A 22876-nucleotide genomic window follows, 5' to 3' on the forward strand; every position below is an offset into this window, starting at 1 on the left:
AAACCCCCCCACCAAATGGAAAAACTACTTGCTGACCATGAGCACAGACCCCCAGGCCTCCTGGAGCCTAAGGACTGATAATCTTAACCCCTGTGACACCGCCTTGCTGCCTCACCATCAGCCCATCACAGAATTGTGCACAAGTTGGGGCTTCCCTGGTGGCGCAGTGGTTGAGAGTCCGCCTGCCAATGCAGGGGACACGGGTTCATGCCCCGATCTGGGAAGATCCCACATGCCGCGGAGCGGCTGGGCCCGTGAGCCATGGCCGCTGAGCCTGCGCATCCGGAGCCTGTGCTCCGCAACGGGAGAGGCCACAACAGTGAGAGGCCCACGTACCGTTAAAAAAAAAAAAAAAAGAATTGTGCACAAGCTGACAGTACCCTGTGACAGCCCCACCTCACCTGCCCTTTAAAAATGCTTTGCCAAAACCCTTCAGGGAGCTTGAGACTTTTCAGGGCATGTACCACCTCGTCTCCTTGCATGGCCTTGCAGTAAACCTTTCTCTGCTCCAAACTCCTTATTTAGTTTTGTTATGTGGCAATGCTGGTCTCATAGACGAATTCTATGGTCTTGTAACAGGGAAGAGCAAAATCCGACTCCATGTTGGATCTGTTTCTTTTACTTTAACCTTTGCTACTCTAACCTTTGCTTTTCATTTACTTTTATTATTATAATCATACACAATGGCCTGCCTCAGGGAACCCTACCCCTCTGCCTGAATGTTAAACTAAAGGACCTTTGTTCAGCTCTCAGGGAGACAATCTGACCCTGCCCACCTGTGAATGGCTGCAGCAAAGAAGAAATTGACACATCCTCTCCCCCATGCTGGCCAAGCCAGGAGATATTTTGTGAAATTAATGGCCTTCTTACTTGACTTAGTCACCTCTTCACCCTCTCTGTTCTGTAAAAGAAACTGGTATCCAGACCCCGATAAGAGTTTTTTGGGGGATGCTTGCCTGAACACCTTGTCTCCCTATTTACTGGCCTGTCGTGGGGTGAGCAGAGTGAGCCTGGACTCGGTAACTGTCTCATAGAGTGAATTAGGAAATTCCCTATGCTTCTACTGGAGTATATTGTATCTATATTCCAGAATATTTTCTGGAATGATAATTGGTAGTACTTCTTTTTCCAATGTTTGGTACATTTATCAGTGAAGTTATCTGAGTTTGAGGTTTTATTTGTGGGAAAGTTTGTATTGCAAATTTAATTTAAATTTAAAATACATAAGTTATTTCTATTCAGCTTATTTATTTATTCTTGATTAAATTCTAGTAGTTTGCATCTTTTAAGAAATTTGTCCATTTCATCTAAGCTGTAGAATATATTGGCATAAACCTGTTCATGATATTCTCTTATTCTTTTAATATCTATAGAACCTGTAGCGATGCCACTTCTCTCATTGCTGATATTGGTCATTTCTTCTCTCTCTCTCTCTTTTTCTTTTTCTTTTTTTCTAATCAGTTTGGTTAGAGCTTTATCAAGTTAATTCAGTTTTTCAAAGAACGCGCTTTTGGGTTCATTGATTATCTCTACTGTTTTCTATTTTCTATTTCATTGATATCTATTCTAAAATAAGCCTACCTGCAGGTAGACCACTCACCACCATTTTTATTTTTCAGACATTTATCTGAAACTTTTCCAGTCACCAAGGTAAATGGTGACTAAGCAAATGTCACCAGTTATAGTTTGGGTGTCCTGGACGGAGCCATCTGGACCCCTAACAAAGTTTATGCCCCTAGGTTGGCTCTAGAATCCCTCACCAAATGGTCCTCAAGATCTAATCTGACACCAATGAGTTTACCCATGAAGGTGTCTAGAAAACCTTCATAGTGTAGTTTGGTCCGATGCAACAAACATTTCCTTGTGTGCTTTCTCTGTACGAGGCATAGCATGGGTATTGTGGGAGGAGAGTACAAATATGAAGATATGTCCCCTGACCTCAAGGAGTGCTTGATAGAGTGTGAGACAGATACAGAGATTCCTGATGGAGGATACCAGGCCTATTGGGGCAATCCCACAGCAAATGTCTAAACAGAGGACTGTGGAAGCAGAGGAAAGAGAAAGCAGTCCCAGCAGAGTGCTTCAGACAAACATTCGGTGGGTAACCCTATTATGTGACATATCTAGAGAAAGCAATTTAAAATAGATGACAAACACATTCCATCACGTCCCTAGAATGGGAGGTGGGGTTGTCAATCTTATCTCAACATTTCGGAAGCCTCAGAGGGTTTGGAAATGGAATAAGACAAGCAGTAACATCAAGCATTGCAGAGACTCTTGTCGACCTCAAGTTCACTGCCAGTGAGGAGGTCAGTGGCAAGGTGCTTCAAATCTTTCCTTGGAATCTGGGATGCCAATCACTTTCTGGGCAAAGAGTCTTTGGTACTCTGAAGATAAAATCCAAATTTTCCTTTGGGACAAATTGCAAATATACCAGCTTTATTGAAACTTACCCTCTTTTTTTTTTTTTTTATCATTCTGAGTCCTTAGGTTCCAAGAACATTGCTTAATGATTCTGTTTCTAAAAGGGCATTGCAGTGCAATGTCTCTGCTCATGGTAAAGATCAAAAGCTATCTCATCTGGAAAACATACTACTACCTGTTTCAGCAAATGCTTCTCATTCATTATCATCCTTATGAGTAATTCATTGGCAATGAGTATAATTTTTTTTTTATGTATGTCTAAATACACGCCCTCTCCTGAAGCAGGTTTTGTGCCTGTACTTATGCCGCTCCTGTTACATGAGCTTGGAATCCAGACAGCTGGATTGCTCTGGGCTGTAGTTAACAGATGGCTCCTGCGATTTTAACCGGCTTCCTTCCTCTGTGCATGTGTCTGCTGCTGACACCTGGCTTTGCTGAAGCAGGCAAACTGCTGGTAGTGCCCATGGATGGGAGCCACTGGTTTACCATGCGTCCAGTCGTGGAGAAACTTGCCCACAGAGGGCATGAGGTGGTCTTAGTCATACCAGAGGTGAGTTGGTACCTGGGAAGTTCATTCAATTTTACGGTAAAGACTTATTCCACGTCTTACACTCTGGAGAATTTGAATAGTGAGTTCCAGAAGTTCACTGATTTTCACTGGAAAACACAGCCGCGAAGTTTACTTTCTTTGTTGATGAGTCCGTCCAACAAAGCTTTTGACTACTTTTTTTCACATTGTAAGAGTTTATTTGAAGACAAAAAATTAGTAAAATACTTAAAAGAGAGTTCTTTTGATGCAGTGTTTCTAGATCCTTTTGATATGTGTGGCTTAATTGTAGCCAGATATCTTTCCCTCCCATCTGTGGTCTTCACCAGGGGAGTCTTTTGCCATTATCTTGAAGAAAGCACTCAGTGTCCCATGGCTCTTTCTTACGTTCCTAGAGATTTCTCAGGGTTCTCTGATGTCATGACTTTCGGACAGAGACTGTGGAATCACATCCGACACTTGGAGGAACGTTTACTTTGCCACTATCTTTTCAAAACTGCTGTAGAAATTGCCTCAGAGGTTCTCCAGACAACTGTCACAGTATCTGATCTCTTCAGCCAAATATCAATTTGGTTGTTACGACGTGACTTTGTTTTGAACTATCCCAAACCTGTGATGCCCAACATGGTCTTCATTGGTGGCATCAACTGCTATGAGGGAAAGCCGTTGTCGAAGGTAAGTTACTTCTCCTTTAGCATAGTCAGAATTAATCAGGCTTTGGACATTAAAAAAAAAAGATTCCTTACTAAATAAACTGTGATTGGTCCTTTAGATCCTTTGCATTTGTAATTTCTCTCCGGTTGAACAAACTATTTTGTGCCAGTTCATTTAATGGTGCATCATCAAATTTTACAAAGCTGTCTTCTTTGATATGTATGTGTATACAATTGATGACAATTGATGTAATTGTATATAATTTCCAGGCTGCATTGTTAAATCCTGTTTTAGGAAAAATACTGAAAAATACAGTAAGAAATGAAACTTCTCTTTTGTTAATCCAATGCCACCCCCTATAGGAAAATGCTTTTAGCCGTTTTGTATGTATCTTTTCCAATTTTTCTGAAATTATTTAATATTATTTAATATAAGTGCATATGTCTAATGTAAATTCTCACACTCACTTATTAAAATACAATCTAGTATCAGACCAGATATATTGTCCTTTACCTTGCTTTTTTTTCACTTGCCAATAAATTGTGGACATCTACAGTCCGTACATACAAATCTGTCACATTCTTTTCAATGGTTGCATAAAAGTCTTTACTTTGGATGTACCATAGTTTACTCAACGAACCAATATTGATAGATATTGATAGCTTTTCCCATTTTTTCTTTTATAAGCAAGACTGTATTCACATTCTTAATTTCTTTACCTTCATATATTTCTATGTTTCTTTGCTCTTATCTCTGTAAGCTAGAGTCCATAGGAGTAGTGTTGCTGGGTCAAATAGTATGTACATACTATATTTTAATGAATTCAATACATTGCTTTCAAAATATTGAACAACCTGACACTTTGGTCAAAAGTATACAAGAGGTCTGTTCTTCTATACCCCCTCCACCTCCAGAAGTTGTCAAAGTTTAAAATTTTTAGCAAAATAATTCTACATAGCTGCATCAATTTTTGTTTCCTATTTTCTTAGATATACTGGCCATTTGTATTTCCTCTTTTGTGAGTTATGTATTCACATTCTCTAATCATATTTATAGAACTTTCTTTTTTTTTTTTTTTTTTTTTTTTTGCTGTATGCGGGCCTCTCACTGTTGTGGCCTCTTCCGTTGCGGAGCACAGGCTCCGGACGCGCAGGCCCAACGGCCATGGCTCACGGGCCCAACCGCTCCGCGGCATGTGGGATCTTCCCAGACCGGGGCACGAACCCGTGTCCCCTGCATCGGCAGGCGGACTCTCAACCACTGCGCCACCAGGGAAGCCCCAGAACTTTCTTTTTTATAGCTAATTATTATGTCTCTTGAGTATTAGGAATATTAATACTTAGGTTTTTATATGTGCTGTAAATATTTTTTTCCTTGTCTGTCTTTCATCTTTCCTCATACGGGACTTTCATTTTTGGGTGGTCAAACTGGTTGACTTTTCTTTTAATGGCTTCTGGATTTCAGCTTGTTTAGATCTTTCCAAGTCTGACATATATAAGCATTTTGTTCCATATTATGTCTTAATGTTTTAATTCCACCAATGTTAATAGTTTTATTTCTTACAATAAGAACTTTGCATGGTATAAGGATCTAACTTCATTATTTTTCCTAAATGGATAGTCCATTATCCCAACATCATTTAATAAAAAATCCTCCTTCATTCATTGAATTGAAATGCATCATTATCATATCTTAAATTCCCATATTTATTTGCATCTGCTTTTGTACTTCCAGTCTTGCTCCACTGATTTATTTATCTATTCATGTGCCAGGACCATATTTTGATTATAGTAGCTTTGTAGTAAGTTTTAATATCTGGTAGGGCATGCCCCATACTCATTATTCTTTTTGTTCCAAGTTTTCTTAGTGATTCTTATAATTTATTCTCCTTCACAAAAGTGAAAATTGTTTTATCTAGTCCAAAATATAAAAATAAACCGTTAGGGTTCTGTTAATATTATGTAAAATATTTTTACTCATTTGAGAAAGGTGAGATTGACTGACTATTAGTATTAGGGAAAGGAGCCACATTGTTAGGATCAATGATGGTGCGGATAGGGAGTCCGAAAAGAATATTAATGAGAAATTAAGGCTATTAATGAGAAATTAAGGCTAATTAGTCTCACAAGTAAGCTTGTGAGACTAATTAGCAGACTATGGGTTGTGGAGTTAATTCAGATTGTGTTGCTTTTTGATAGTCAAGTTACGGGTGTTAGTATAATTGTGGGGATAATAAGGCTAATCTGCGTGCCGTTCGCAGGCTGCGAACACCAGCAGGATGATGGGTATTATGCTGGCTGAGGTGAGGTGTGAATTTAGGATTGTTAGGGTCACCAGGATGAATAGTGATAATATTATGCCTTCTAGACATAGTAGTGAGGATATTAGGTGAGATAGATATATTAGTAATCCTATAAGGGATATAGTGAAAGCTATAATAATATTTATATACACTAAAGACACTTGGTAATTAGGAGTTTAGTCATAATCTAATGAGTCAAAATAATTTGTTTTGTTTTAAACTAAATACAGTTTAGTTCAGTCCACTCCAGTCCTTTTTGAGTTCACTCGTAGGCCAGGCTAATTGCCAATAATGAGGTTAAAAGTAAAACCATGGTGAGTATGGTTTTTAGATTACTTGTTAGAGTTGCTCAGAGGAGGGGCAGTAGGAGGGCAATTTCTAGGTGGAAAAGGAGGAATGTGATTGCTACTAGGGAAAATTTTATGGAAAAAGGCAGGCGGGCGGATCCTATAGGGTCCAATGTGCATTCATAAGGGCTTGTTTTCTCTGTGTAAGTGTTTAGCTGGGAGAGTCAGAAGGCGATGAGTACAGGCAATGAGGCCAGTGCAGTATGTGTTAATAAGGTCAGTATTAAGTTTATTATCCTTTTTCGGGGGGGTACCGAAACTAACTGATTACAAGTCAGTTGCACCAATTAATACTATAAGAATGATGAGCCTCATCAATAGATAGATAGGAAAAGGAATAGTCATAAAACATCTACAAAATGTCAGTATCAAGCAGCGGCTTCAAAGCCGAAGTGGTGGTTGGATGGGAAGTGAAATTTTAATCGGTGCAGGAAACAAACAATAAGGAAGGTGGACCCAATGATTATGTGCAGTCTGTGGAATCCTGTGGCTATGAAGAAAGTTGACCCATATACCCCATCTGAGATCGTAAATGGGGCTTTGTAATACTCTGAGGCTTGGAGGGGTGTGAAATAGACGCCAAGGGCAATTGTAATAAAGAGGGCTTGGAGTATGTGCTTGCGATTTCCTTCCATAAGGCTGTGGTGGGCCCAGGTGATAGATACCCAGAGGCTAATAGCATGCAAGTGTTGAGAAGTGGCACCTCTAGGGGGTTTGGAGGGCGAATGCCTATTGGCGCCCAGCACCTGCCTAATTTAGGGGTAGGGGCGAGACTTGAGTGATAGAAGGCTCAAAAGAAGAGGACTTCTGAGACGATAAATAAGATTATTCCGTATCAAAGTCCCTTTTGGACGATTGGCGTGTGATGGCCTTGGAAGGTGCTTTCTCGAATAACATCTCGTCATCACTGATATACTGTGAGAGTGTTGGTTAGTAGGCCTAATATTAGTAGAATTATTGAGTTAAGTGAAATCACATGATTAGACCCGACGTTATGAAAAGGGCTCCTGTAAGGGGTCAAGGACTGGGGTTTACTATGTGGTACGCGTGGGTCTGGTGGGTCATTATGTGTTGTCATACAGATCTAAGCATACTAAGAGGGTAAATACATAGGCTGGAATTATAGCAATGGCAAATTCGAGGATAGTGAGTAGGGTGAGAGCAATGAATGTAATGAGAGCCGTGATGGTGTTGATGCTTTTTAGCGCTAAGATTGTTCCTCTGATTAGATGTATTAATACATGACCTGCTGTAATATTGGCTGTTAATCACACAGCTAGTGTACCAGCTGGATAAACAGGCTGATAGTTCGATAATCACTAGCATAGGGGTGAGGGGGGTGAGTGTGCCTTGTGCTAAGAAGTGGGCCCAAAATGCTTTTGTTTTGTTACGGAAACCTGTAATCACGGTGCCGGCTCATAGGGGAACGGCTGTTCCACATTTATTAAGAGCTGCAAGGTGGGTGTAAACGGGTGGGGTAGTAATCCCAGAAGGCTGGTTGACCCAATAAATAGAATGAGAGACATCTTTTTGCTATGCTTTTCCTATTCAGAATATAGTACTTCTCTTTACTTATTCAGAGATTCTTGTTTTAAGTCTACCAATGAAAATTTGCATTTTTCTTTGTATGTCTTTTATTTTCTCTTATTAAAATTTATTCCTAGGCATTTTATTACTTTAGAAACTATTGTGAACAGAGTATATTTTCATTTCTATTTTGTAGTGGAAATTAAAGTATAGCTTTGCATTTGCACATCTATCTTGATCTAGCCATACTCCTAATTACTCTTAGTAGTTTGTAAGTTTTTTTAGGTATACAATATCGTCTGCAAACAATAACCTCTCATATTCATACCTCTTATTTTGTTTCACTGAAAAATATACCTTCAAAACATCATTGAGTCATTAGTTCAATAACAATTATTCAATAGTTTATGAATAATGTTGAATAGTTGGTCCAGACAGTTTGAATTGGAGTTCAATCACTTGCAATTGAAAAGGTATTTTCAAATACAGGAGTAATATTCCTGGCAAATGCAGAGTCTCTAAATCCAGATGAAATGCTTATCTCAGCCTATTATTTTATTAGGGAAGTCCTATTTATTTTTATCTATTGATCTGGCTGCTTATAAGGCTCAGTACATTTTATAATATAGTCATATTCTCTCACATATTGGGGGTCTTACTTTTCCCTTCGAACTAAGGAGAGGTTACAGATGGATTATGTACTCAGTGAATATATGTTATGGTCACTCTGCTTATGTAACTCCTACTACTTAGAGCATGAATCAAGTCTGGCTAGGACAGCATTTTATAAGGGCCTCTGTTCACCTTGCCTTGCCCACTGGGGACCCCTGGATCCTCATACAGCTGAGGAAGTTTCACCCAGACTGGGTACACACACACACACACACACACACACACAGGTGATAATGTTTGGATTTATTTAGCATGACTGAATGCAAGAAAACGAGAATCAAAATATTGGTTGGGCTGTAGAATGTACAGACTTGTATAAAGCACCCCATTCTTACGAGGAAATTTTTTTGGAATAAAAATAATTAAGCACTTACCATCATACATGTGCTAAAAGTGAATTTAAGTGTTTTTGGAGCAGAGAACATATTATTTTGTTCATGTATATTCAAGATGTTATATCAGGCAAACTTTATGTAAAGGGCCAGAAAGTAAATGTTTTAGATTTTTCATGCCAGTAAATACCCCAGCTCTGACACTTAGCAGCGACATCACCTTGGGTAAGAACCACTGTTTCTAAATAGGTTAAATAGGGATAAAATAGTAGCACCACACACAGCTCTTTTCCAGATCATAAATGATAATGCATGTAGAATGCCAGGTGTGTGGGAAAGAATCAGTGACAGCTGTAACTGCCATAACTGCGTGGTGCTAGGTATTTCCCAGTACGATTATTTCCAACCCTCACAATATTAACAGTAACGATGAGATCAGGCTCTTTTCAAAACAACATGATCAGATGTCAATACTCTCCGCTTGTTGGGAGGCTCCTATGAATTATTTAACCCTCAGATGGATAGAGTCCCCTTAGGGAGAGTTTAGAAATTAAATATAACAAAAGCCAACATGGGTTGACATTGTTATTAGCCCCGTTTTGCAGATAATGAAACCGAGGCACAGAGAGGTTGAGCGAGTTGCCTATGGTCACAGCTCTGGTAAGTGGGGAAGACAGGATTCCAATGCAGACATTCTTTTTTAAAAAAAATTACAACATAATTCACCCTTTTAAAATATACAATCAATGGTCTTTAGTATATTCGAAGATAGGAATAATCATCATCGTTGTCTAATTCTAGGTCACATCCTCACTCCAAAAGGACACCCCATGTCCCTTGGCAGTCACTCCCCCTCTTCTCCAGCCCCTGGCAACCACTAATCTACTTTTTGTCTCTATGGATTTGCCTGTTCCAGATACAGTAAGTCCCCTACATTCAAAGGAGCTCCTTTCTGAGAGTGCATTCATATGTCCAAATTGTTCATAAGTCCAGCATAGTTAGCCTAGGTACCCAACTAACACAATCGGCTATATAATACTGTACTGTAATAGGTTTATAATACTTTCCACACAAATAATACATAAAAAACAAGCACAAAAATAAAGAAAAAAATTTTAATCTTATATAGTACCTTGAAAGTACAGTAGTACAGTATAGCAGCTGGCATCCAGGGGTGGGCATCGAGTGAAGAGGCAAGAAGAGGTACTGACTGGAGGAGGGAGAGGAGGTGGGAGATGGTAGAGCTGAAGGATTGACAGCAATAGGAGACGGAGGGCAAGGTGCCATTTCACTCACTCACATCCTGGGTTTGAAATAAAGATACTGTACTACTGTATGTTATACAGTACCGTACAGTAAAGTACACAAAAGCACAACCACTTGTAGGGGATACATGCATGTGACAATGTATGCCAGACACACGAACTAACTTATGTGATTGGACATGCAAACGCACCTTCTCATCTTTGAAAGTTCGCAACTTGAAGGTTCGTATGTAGGGAACTTACTGTATTTCAGAAGAATGGAATCGTACAATACATGGTTCTTTGTGACTGGCTTCTTTCATCTACTTTTCAGGGTTCATTCGTTTTGTAGAATGTATTGGTATTTCACTCCTTTTTATGGCTGAATAATATTCCTTTGTATGGGTATGCATATCTATTCATCTGTTCATCAGTTGATGGACATTTGGGCTGTTTTCACTATTTTAGCTATTATGACTAATGCTGCTATGAACATTTATGTACAATGAGTCCAGACATAGAGCTTTTAGAGGCCAAGGGCCTAACCTTTCCCCTATCTGCCTACCTGTGCAGACTGGAAACTCCTGGGAAGCACCTTGCCTGTGACCTTTGTGGAAGTTATATGCAGTGAAATTTGCCCAGGGGAGGATGGTCTGGATCTGGAAGTTGTGCATAGACTGGGCACTAGAAAGGGGTTCTTAGCTATGGGTGAAATATTTCAGCCCCTGAACTATTCCCCCAAACCAATTAAAATATCTGTGAGTATTGGGGTGAGGACAGGAACACACCTGCAGAGCATTTACCCTTTTCTTCAAATTCTTGCTCACACTTATCTTCAGACTTTAAGTTTTTGCCAATCCAATAGGTGAAAAAACTCAAGGTTATCTTAATTTGCATTTCTCTCATTAACTGTTTATCTTTTTAAAAAAATTAAGTTGTTTTACCAGTGAAGAAGAGAGCTGGAGCTGACCTCCCTCAATGAATATAACTGATGCAGCCTCTGATTATATTAGCTCTTCGGTTAACCCCACCATATTCTTGACTCAGTGAATTTGTTGGAAGGCTTTTCATTGCTTGCAATTTTATTGGCTCAAATACTGGGAAAATCTCAGGGTATACTGATTAGGTGTGGCTTGCTCCAGGGATGAAACCATGACACCAGGACCCATTTTTCACCTTTAATTCTTGTATCTGCTTCTGATGATATCCTTCTGGGTGTCATGATACCCAAGCACCTGGGGCTCTAGCCAGAGTCCTTTTCCCAGCATTCCTAGTAAAGTTCTTCTGCCTCACTGGGTCTCATTAAGTGACATGTCCATCTCTGCTCTAATCACTGTGGCCGAAGGGATGATATGTGCTAATCGGTTGAGGTCTAGGTCACATGTTCTATCCCAGAGCAGCTCACGCGGAGCCTCACCTGAAGTCCAGGGGAGGTCGCTGGGATGAGTCACTTCCTAATGACCTTCCACACTGGACAAATTAAAGATGTTTTCAATTTAGATGTCAGGTTTTTCATTGCTAGTTTATCTTATGAATCTATTATCATATAGATTTCTCTGTGTCCTAATCTGAGTTTATTTTAAGAAAATGTGGGTGGGTACTAAATAGGAATGTCCCCAGGAAAGGATGATCTGTCAACTTTTAAGGCAATCATTTTGGGACTTATAAGCATTTTGTATTTGAAGTCTTTGATCTTTGTTCTCTTTTAGGTATTTTTTCCCTATTGTGTTACTCATAGATGCTTTTAAATTTAAACTTGAAATTTAACAAATTCCCCAGCAAGTGAAAGAAATACTATTAGCTATGGGTATTTTTCTTTCTCTCTCTCTCTCTTTTTTTTTTAAGGGCAGCCGTCTCCTTTTTAAATTTTTATTATTTTTTGGCTGCACCACGTGGCATGTGGGATCTTATTTCCCTGACCAGGGGTCAAACCCAAGCCTCCTGCAGTGGAAGCGCAGTCTTAACCACTGGACCTCCAGGGAAGTCCGGTATTTTTCTATTAATGTTTCTTAGAATATATATGTCTTTCCGTGGTAGATTTTGGTCTTTATCAGCTCTGGAAAGTTTTATTCTTTTGCCATTGCACTGTATCTTTTCAATTTATCCTATTTTTAAAATAATTAATGCTATTGAGGTATTATTTACATATAACAAAATGCACCATTTTAACTGTACATTTCTGAGTTATAATTTTATATACCCATGTAACTGTCACCACAGTCAGGATATGGGACACTTCCATCACTCCAGTAACTGGCTTTGTGTTCTATCCCAGTCAACCAACACCTTCCCTAGACCTTAGGCAACCACTGATCCGGTATCTGTCACCGAGATTAGAATAATCTTTTCTAGAGTTTCATCTGAATGGAATTATACAAATATGAATGGAAAAAAGCTGCTATGAATATTTGAGTACTTGTGTTTATGTGAGTGAATCGTTTTGTATTTCTTGGGTAGATACTTAGAAGCAGGATTGCTGGGTCATATGGTGGGTGTATGTAAACTTTATAAGAAACAGCCAAACTGCTTTTTAAAGTAATTGTACTATTTTACATTCCTGCCCCTACATTCTTGCTGACACTTGCTATTATCAGTTTTTTATATCTTAACCACTCTTGTGGATGCATAGTAGAATTTCACTGTGGCTTTAATTTTCATTTCTTTCTTTCTTTCCTTCCTTCTTTTTTGGTCACACTGCACGGCTTGCGGTATCTCAGGTCCCGGACCAGGGATTGAACCTTGGCCACAGCAGTGAAAGCGCCGAATCCTAACCACTAGGCCACCAGGGACTCCCTAATTTGCATTTCTTTATGACTGCTGCTGATGAATGTCTTTTCATGTGCTTACTGATCACATGCATATCTTTAAAAAGAAAAGTGTCCCTTCAAATCCTCTGCTCATTTTTATTGGGGTAGTTGTCTTCTTCTTTTTGAGCTGTAAGAGTTCTTTATATGTTCAGGATACAAGTCCTTTGTCAGGTACATGTTTTGCTGATGTTTTCTCCTGGTGTGTGGTTTATATTATATTTTTAAAATAATGTCTTTCAAAGAGCAAAAGTTTTAAATTTTGATAAAGTCCGACGAGTCAATTTTTTAATAGTTTGTACTTTTTGTGTCCTAAGAAATCTTTGCCTACCCTAAGGTATGAAGATTTGGTCCTATGTCTTCTTCAAAAAGTTTAAATAGTTTTAGTTTTTCTGTTTAGCTTTATGAGAGTGGCAGTGGGGAATACCATCTCTCAGGGGTCAAGCTCGAGAGATGTCGCTTTCTATTTCTGGCCTTTTTTGGGGTGACCTCACCCACACCCCTGGCTTCAATCACCACCATATCCTGATGGTTCCAAGTCCATCCGTGGAATCCAGGCCCCTCCGCTGCTCCAGATCCGTGAAGCCAACTAGCTTGGACATATCCTCACAGGCACGAGGAACACAGGCTCCTCCCTCCCCACAGCCCTGCTTCTCCCCAGGGCCCGCATCTCTGTGAAGGTACCACCATCCTCCCAGGGGTCCAGCTCTCCCCAGGGGCTCCAAGTACAAGAAGTGCAAGTAGAGATCAGATGACACCAACGTCTAAGTAAAATGCCACTGCATTAATGTAGAATGGGAGAGAGCCCTTTAATGGGACAAGAACAGTCTCACTCCTCTGCAGGTGTGTTCCTGCCCTCACCCCAATACTCACAGATATTTTAATTGGTTTGGGGGAATAGTTCAGGGGCTGACATATTTCACCCATAGCTAAGAACCCCTTTCTAGTGCCCAGTCTACGCACAACTTCCAGATCCAGACCATCCTCCCCTGGGCAGTGCGGGATGCCCTCTGCAGCCCTGTCCCTGCCTTCTCTGGACCCATCCTTCATGCGCTGTCCTCTGTGAGCGCCCCCTAGCAGATGCTTCCTGTACTGCCTCTCACATCTGTTCTGTCTCCAGTGCTCCTGCAACTTTGATTCAGGCCCTCACCTCACACAAACAGCCTCTGAATATGACACCTGGGGTCCAGGGTGACCCCTCTGAACTATTCCCTACTTCTTTTGCAAAAGAGACTTTTAAAAAACACAAACTTGGCCAGGCCACAACAACTTTAGTTGTTGCCCGAGACTTCGGGATGAAGCTCAAGCCCCCAGCTTGTGGTCCCTAGTTATAGGTTGAGTTGTGGCCCCCTCGAAAAAGATATGTTGTAATCCTAACCCTTAGCACCTCAGAATATGAGCTTATTTGGACACAGTGTGTTTACAGAGGTAGTCAAGTTAAATGAGGTCATTTGGGTTGACCCTAATCCAATATGACCAGTGTCCTTATGAAAAGAGATTTAGCCACAGAGACAGACATGCACAGAAAGAAGATAATGTAAAGACCCAGGGGGAAGATGGGAAGAGTGATGCACCTGTAAGCCAAGGAAGACCAAGGTTGCAGGCAAACACCAGAAGCTGGAAGAGGCAAGGAAAGATTCTCCTTCAGAGGGAGCATGGCCTTGCTGACACCTTGATTTGGACTGTGCCTTCAGAATGTGAGACAATAAATTTCTGTTGTTCTAAGTCACCCAGTTTGGGGCACTTTGTTACAGCAGCCCTAGAGGTGAATACAGCCCTCTCCGTTTTCAGCCTCCTGCTTCCTGCGCTTGTATGCTTCATGAGTTTCCCAAGGTATACAGTTCTCTTGCTGTTAGGAATGCTTCCTGCCATGTCCATGCCTCTGTGCAGGTGGGGCCCATCAAAGCACCAAATATGGCTTGCCCTCTTGCATAAAGCCATAAAAATTTGTGTTGGGAAAGGCAGTCTCATGCATGCAGTGTTTTGGCCCTCACTTGGTGGCATAAGAATGGGCCTTGGCTTAGAACTCTTCCTTACCAAGAGCCTATGCTGGGCTTATCACCTTGTGTGGGAGTATCTTTCCCTGTTTCAGTTTCAATGACTTCTCTTTTGTCTTTGTTTGAAGTGCGTGCATCTTATGGCACTTGGCCAACCCTACTGTTATATCTGTCCTCCTCGGAGAGGGGATGGGGTCTTTCCACCGCGGCACAGGGGGGATGCATGTAGGCAAATTGCCTTGCATCAGGCATCAGGGGAGACGGAGTGGCCATGGAAGACTGATGCCCACTGTTGGAGCTGATCTTGCTCTGTGTCTTCTCTACATAACTAAAGTGTTGTCCCGTCCAGTGTGTGACTGCACTGTGTTCTTCTTGGCGACTCAGATACCGACATGCAGTGGGCAGAGGTGTTTGTACTTCTATTCCTGGTGGCTGGCATAGTGATGATCTTTGCTATTCTCCAGGTAGTTGGTGTCCTGCTCTGGGATTGGTGACCAGTGCCCGGTAATCTGCTTGACAGATATGATAGGATGTAAGCTGAGAGTAGAGGTCAGAAACTGAGCCTTGGGGAAAACCTGCAGTTATGTGGCTGGGACAGAAAAAGAGAGCATAGATGTTGCTGTTGGAGGGGAAATAAGAGAACCGGGACCATGGACGCACAGCTTCCAAGGACGATGCAGGGTTGCCAAGGAAACACACCACAGCTTGGTGGAGACATTAGGGGCTTGTCAAGTCCACTGCCCCAGGGTGATGCCGGCTCCCTGGGGGTGATGGGCTGACTGAGGTGCTGGCTACTTTCTGGCCACATGGGCACAGATGGGTTGTGGATATTCTCCCTGTTGAGAGGTAGGAGCTGGTGCATCGGGCGAGGGCAGAGTAGGAGAGTTGGGCGCTCTGATGAGCGGGGAAGCTCTCCTTTGGCTCTTGGCCACCCTGGGGCTCCTATGCCATCTGCTGTCTCCTTCCTCCCTTTCAACCTCCACTGCTTTGGCTTGCTCTCCAGTGCCTTCAGATAGCCTTTCAAAAAGAAATATTTCCCGGGAATTCCCTGGTGGTCCAATGGTTAGGACCTGGAGCTCCCACTGCTGGGGCAGGGTTTGATCCCCAGTCAATACCACGAGCCGTGTGGCAGGGGCAAAAAAAAAAAAAATTTCCCAAGGGATTATAATCATTATGTGTGGGAGCATTGGACTGATAGAAATGCTTCTAGGTGAATTGAAAAATATATATATTTTTGGTCATATTACAAATCCCAGGGAGATTTTGCTTGGCCTGCCATTACATCTATAGCTTAATTGGGGGCAAAATCAAGAGTGTTGCAATGTTAAATCTTCCCACGTGGGATGTTGTATGCCTCTTCATTTATTTTATTCTAGTCTAGATTGATACCTCTAACTGGAGCAGAGAAAACACCACCACACTTTCCAATCCCCGAAGTGCACTGTGTATCCTTCCTTGGCTTATAGCATCTGTATTAGGTTGAGTGGCAAACACACGGCAGCTGATCACAGTGAGGAAAGCCAGAATGTTGCCCTGGATACTCACTGACAGGTGTCCATTGCAGTTAGAGCCAGACCAGTAACAGGGGCTACTGAGTTCTTAGCAGAATGAAGGGGGTACAACTCTCCTAACTTGCTGCTTCTGCCACCAGATAGGGTGTCGCTAGATTCACTGGTGGCTGGAAACCCAAACAGCAGCTTCTCTTGCCAACAACACTGACAGCAGCTGCAGCAGCAAAACCAAACTTGAAGTCCCACCCTCCCGGCGGCCCTGCTCCCTTCCCTAGCATATCCTTCCTTATACCCTGAAAGTAGCACATGAGCAGCCTTGATCCTACACTCTCAAGAAATTCTGCATGGCTGTTTGTGGAAATGAATGGGGGACAGAAACGATAGGATCTAACCTGGGAGTCGAGGACAGAAATTGAGCCTTGGGGAAAACATGCAGTTAGTGATGTGGCTGGGAGAGAAAGAGGAGCCAGAAAAAGAGAGCATAGATGTTGCTGTTGGAGGGGAAATAAGAGAAGCAGGACCCTGGACTCACAGCCTCCAAGGACGGTTGAAGCAAACGCTCCCTGCACAGTGGCAGCTGGTATGACACAGGAGGCGTCTTGGTGTGCACGCGTTGCTCAGTGGCGGATCCCTAATGGGGGTAACTTTCTCCGAAAGGGAAGCCTCAGCCTGGCTGGTCCTGCAGCCTGCGACAGGATGTCGCTATGGCAGAAGCCATGGATGTAGAAGAGCGTGCTCAGTGAGAGAGAGAGAGCTGGGCAGCCCAAGGAGCCCTCCCGCACCATCCCCAGGGCAGACGGGACACGGAGATGTCAGTCTTGCTGAGCACGTGTGGGCATCAGTCTCTGTAGCAGGGCCAGACTCATGGGCCCCACCTCAGAAGGTCCCACAAATTATGGAGCCCCTCCGTTCTGGAGGAATCTGTCCTTATCAGGACTTAGGACTGTAAATGACCTTGGAGCAGAATCTGAACATAAACTATAAGATGTAACAAAGGCCCAGATTAATGTACACCCCAGTCCCTAAACAGAGTAGCAGAAGACTGGAGCCTCCAGCATCAGAAGAGGAATTCAGAGAGCCTGCTCCGAGGCCAGGGGACGGCACTCTCTGACTCCACTCTGTCATTGCTAAGGGTTGCCTTGTCCATTGACGCCTTAGATAACGGCAACCCCTATTCCGTGAGGTAGATACAGAATTCTCAACCAACCCTTCTGCTGTCCTTCCTCCGGAATTCCTCCAGATATTTCCATAGCTGACAGCCACTTCAATAGACTCTGCCCTGAACGTTGCAAGAGGTGTCCCCATGTGGAATGGGAACAAAACGGACAGCCGGCATCCCCTCCCCGCTGAGAGAAAGCTGTCTTGGCAATGCTATATATTTTCCTGGATGTGCTCTGTGTTCACCCATGATTGGGGGAAAGAGTTGAAAGAGTTATCAAATAAGGCCACATCCAGCAGAGAGGTTCTGGCTGGGACTAGGGCATAGGTGACCCCGCAGAGCTCAGTCACAGCCCCATAGAACATGGTTAACAGAGAAATAGGAGGCGATCAAAGGGAATGCACGGGCACAGCCTTGTTTTGGGCATTGGATGAAAAACAAGAGAGTGAACTAGAATGCTCCCCAGAGGGAGCAGCAGAGTCAGATGAGTTTTTCCAAGATAAGGGGGAGTGGTCTTTCCCTGGGTGAAGGCAGAGGTGATGAAACACAGGGATAGACTTATTCTGTAATGATTAATGTAATGAGGGGGCACTGCCTTCCAGTTACATGCCATTTTGCTTAAGTGGCCTGATGATAAGATAAAGAAAACAAATGCAGGCGGCACAGCCTGAACGGAAAGTCAGCTGCTTTGGGCTTCTGCAGAGATGTCCCTGGGACTGCAGCTTCCCTGGCAGGTGCTCCCTGGCCTCTTGCTCTGCCTGTGCGTCGGGCAATGGGCCGAGGCTGGGAAGGTGCTGGTGGTCCCCATGGAGGGCAGCCACTGGCTCAGCATGCGGGAGGCCGTGCGGGAGCTCCATGCCAGAGGCCACCAGGCAGTGGTCCTTTCTCCTGAGGTGAATATACACATCAAGGCAGAGGACTTTTTCACCATGAAAACCTATGCCGTTCCATACACCCAGGATGAATTGGATTACATCATGACAGGCAAGATTCATCTGCTTTTTGAAAGAATACATTTTCTAACACTGTTTTTGGAAGTTATGGCCTCTTTGAAAAATGTGTCTTTGGTCTTTCAAAGGTTTTGTGAGGAACTATTGTATAACAAGGACCTGATCAGGCACCTGAATGCCAGTTCCTTTGATGTGGTTTTAACAGACCCTGTTTACCCGTGCGGAGCGGTGCTGGCTAAGTACCTGTCGATTCCGGCTGTGTATTTTTTGCGTTCCATTCCATGTGACTTAGATATTGAGGGCACAGCGTGCCCAAACCCTTTTTCATATGTTCCTAGGTTACTAACAATGAATTCAGACCACATGACATTCTTCCAAAGGATCAAGAACATGCTCTACCCTTTGACTCTCAAGTACATTTGCCAAGTTTCTTTCACTCCTTATGCACGTATGGCCTCTGAGCTTCTTCACAGAGAGGTGTCGCTGGTGGATATTTTTGGCTCTGCATCCATTTGGCTGTTCAGAGGAGACTTTGTGATGGACTACCCCCGGCCAATCATGCCCAACATGGTCTTCATTGGGGGTATCAACTGTGCCAACAGGAAACCATTATCTCAGGTCTGTATTGGTGCTTTTATTCAATCAATGTTCCAAGTGGAGCACAGTTTTTTAAAAAACTTACTTGCAGGTGCTTATTTATCTACTGATCTTTTCAAAGATTTCCGCCGGGCTTCCCTGGTGGCACAGTGGTTGAGAGTCCGCCTGCCGATGCAGGGGACACGGGTTCATGCCCCGGTCCGGGAAGATCCCACGTGCCGCGGAGCGACTGGGCCCGTGAGCCATGGCTGCTGAGCCTGCGCGTCCGGGGCCTGTGCTCCACAATGGGAGAGGCCACAACAGTGAGAGAGGCCTGCGTACCGCAAAAAAAAAAAAAAAAAAAAAAAAAAAAAAAAGATTTCCACCTCTCATTCTCCTTCTAACAGTCTTTGGTGAGATAAATTGTTAAAGTGCCTCCAGTAGTGCAGTAAAGGTTTGCGATGGTCTTTGAGAGGAATGAGAGGAAGGGGTGAGGGTCCATAATAGGACTGACAAGCAATGGTGTGATTCAACCGTGATCGCCCTTTAGTAAAGGCACATTCGTAACAGTTGTGCAATTTTCTCCAGCTGAGTAGGAGCAGAGAACTTGAGCTGTGAATCCATCCATCAGGGGTTTTTGCTTGAGGGTGTTCAAGAAGGAAGAAAGAGCTGGCAAATTACATTTGTTATAAAAATCTTTTTAAACACTTCTTTTTTGTTGTTTTTTTTACAAGTCTGGCTTTTTTGTTGTTGTTGTTTTTTTTTTTTAATTAATTAATTAATTTGCTTATTTTTGGCTGCATTGGGTCTTCGTTGCTGTGCACTGGCTTTCTCTAGTTGCGGCAAGTGGGGGCTACACTTCGTTGTGGTGCGCGGGCTTCTCATTGTGGTGGCTTCTCTTGTTGCGGAGCACGGGCTCTAGGTGCATGGGTTTCAGTAGTTGTGGCATGCGGGCTCAGTAGTTGTGGCTCACGGGCTCTAGAGCACAGGCTCAGTAGTTGTGGTGCATGGGCTTAGTTGCTCCGCGGCATATGGGATCTTCCCAGACCAGGGCTTGAACCCATGTCCCCTGCACTGGCAGGCGGATTCTTAACCACTGCTCCACCAGGGAAGTCCCAAATTACATTTGTTAACCTGATAGTTCTTAGTGGTTTTGTCTTGGAAGGGACGGAGGTGTGGTCACAGGAGACCTAAACACCAAAAGGAAGCAGAAGTTTCAGAGGGGTCGAAAAATTAAGTGGAAGTGAGACAATGCCAGAGAGAGAAGTTGGGGTCTCTCTGATCAGGCAAAGAAATAATTGAGTCCAACTTTTCAGAGATGGAGCTGTGCTGATGAGAAGTCTTCTGACCAGGAGTTGGTGTCTGGAGTAAAATGTGGGGATGTACCTGAACTTGATGGCATGTCAGATAGGTCTTCTACTTGGGACACTGAGGGCATCGAAGGATAGTGGCAGGGGCTAGAGAGGTGGTAAAACTGAGCCTATAAGCTCAGTGAAGGTGGGGACAGTGATGCTAAGAAATGAGTCTCAAAGAGGAAGGGTTTGTTAGGAGGGGCTGACCACATCACCAAACCTACCCCGGCCAAAGCCACCCCACCCCGAGTTTCCATGACAGGAACTACTGCTTTCCCCATCCTTTCAGAGTCTTCTTAGGTTAACCCTGAATATTTGGGTTTAATTGAAACAGGACTCTTGGGGGCCAGATTTGTTTCTTAATCCACTGAGTTAGCCATCTCTTTTGCCCTTTTATGTAATAGTCACTGAATTTATATTAACTTCCATGACTTTAGATCTCTTATAGTTTTTGTATTCTTACTTTTGTATCTCTTTTTATTAATGTAGTATATGTTATTGCACAGGACTCTAACTTCATTTTTCTTTTTTGCTCACACCATAAAGGATCTATTCTACTTGTTTTTTCTTCCTATATGCAATGCATTTGACCAATTATAAAATATGTATGTATCTATTAGATTTGTAAAAAGGGAAAGTAGGGAGGCATTTAAAAAACAATTGCCGCTCTTTTCTTTTTACTTTTTCTGTGTGAATATATTCTCTAGAGTAGACTGCATTGGTTCAAATCCTCACTACCATTTTATAGCTGAATGACCTTGGGTGGGTGACCTAACCATTCTGACCTTAATACTGTCACAGAGAGCACACAAATATTATCTATTATCATTATTTAAAAGGTGCCAAGCAAGACAAGGTATGTCATCTGGAGGCATGTCATTTGGAGGCATGTAGATATGTTTGTGCCAATTTATTTGGTACATGAAAGATCATTTACACTGAAATTCTCAAGATTTATACATTGTAAGCACAGCATTATCTTTTTTGTTCCACTAGCTTTTTTTTTACTTTGAGATTTTGTCATTCTTATTTATTTGGTTTGGTTTACCCTTAGATATGACTCCTTTAAATGTTTATGGAAATTCTTCTCAAAATATGAAAGATTAAAGTCTAAAGTTTTAATATTTTTGTTCCTTCTCCTTCTTAAAGCTTATGATGGGTTGAATTATATTATTGGTCTTCTCAAAGAAATAACTTTTGGATTTGCTTATTCTTTTTACTATTTTTGTTTTCTATTTCATTAACTGCAGCTTATTGTTTTTATTAATGCTATCATCCCTGTATCCCTTGATTTATGTTATAGCTGTTTTTCTAATTTCCTTAGGTAAGCATTAAGTTCCTTTATGTTTTCTTAATAATGAAGAATTGAAGGTCGTACATAAAACATTTTCTTGAATCCTTAGATTTTGGTACGAGTTGCTCTCATTTTTTTCCCTTAAATTTACATTATTGATTTCCTCTTTGAGTCAGTGGCTATCTATTTATTTAAACAAGGTTGTTTCTTAATTCCCATATAGTTAAGATTTTTTGTAGCCATCTTTCTCTTATTTTTCTCTGATGATTTTGAATTATAATCAGAGAATGTTTCTTTTGGGGTCATTGCTTTAAAAATTTTCTTAATAGGTTTTCTTTATGGTCTAGTGCAGAATTATCCAATAGAAATATAATGCAAGCCACATATATAATTGAAAGCTTTTTAGTAGACATATTACAAAAAGCAAAATGAGGGTTAAAATTAATTTTAATAATATATTTTATTGAATCAAATATATCAAAAACATGATCCATTAAACATATACTCAATATAAAAAATTTTTCAGGTACTCATTTGCCATTGTTTCTTCCAGTTTTATTGAGATATAATTGACATGCAGCACTGTATAAGCTTAAGGTGGACAGCATAGTGATTGACTTACCTAGACCATGAGATGCTTACCGCAATAGGTTTAGTGATCACCCGTCATCGTATATAGATACAAAATTAAAGGAACAGAAAATTTTTTTTTCCTTAGGGTGAGAGCTCTTAGAATTTACTCTCAGCGACTTTCATAGATAACATAGAGCAGTGCTAATTATCTTTACCATGTTGTACATTACATCCCTGGCACTTATTTCTCTTACAACTGGGAGTTTGTACCCTTTGACCGCCTTCATCCAATTCCCCCTCCCCCCATTCCACGCTTCTGGTGGCCACAAATCGAATTTCTATGTCTATAAGCTTGTTTCTTTTTGAAGTATAATTGACCTATAGCACTATGTTAGCTCCTATCACACTACATAGTGATTCAGTACTTCCATACACTTCAAAATAATCACTACAGTAAATCAGGCTATGATAGTCACCGTAGAAAGATATTACATAACTGTTGACAGTATTTCTCACACTCTAATTTCTTACCTGTGACATATATTTTGCAACTGAAGTTTGTATCTTTTTTTTTTTTTTTTTTTGCGGTATGAGGGCCTCTCACTGTTGTG

General features: G+C 41.8%; 1 protein-coding gene across 3 annotated transcripts in view; it reads left to right on the plus strand.

Annotated features, from left to right (window-relative positions):
* Positions 1 to 2791: 2791 nt before the first annotated feature.
* The window catches only part of LOC308621509 (UDP-glucuronosyltransferase 1A1-like), a gene marked incomplete at its 5' end in the record, with an annotated part of 53654 nt that continues 33569 nt past the window's right edge, over positions 2792 to 22876 (plus strand). Inside the window, one exon of one of the 3 annotated variants that reach the window (XM_081242132.1) lies at positions 2792 to 3646. In XM_081242132.1, coding sequence (XP_081098258.1) covers positions 2792 to 3646 — 855 coding nt within the window. Of the gene's footprint in view, positions 3647 to 18191; positions 19089 to 22876 lie in introns of those variants that run through there. The other 2 variants (XM_081242131.1, XM_081242133.1) reach the window with 2 other exon arrangements.

Source organism: Mesoplodon bidens (genome assembly GCF_964165515.1).
Source record: "Mesoplodon bidens genome assembly, chromosome: 8".
Taxonomy (NCBI): domain Eukaryota; kingdom Metazoa; phylum Chordata; class Mammalia; order Artiodactyla; family Ziphiidae; genus Mesoplodon; species Mesoplodon bidens.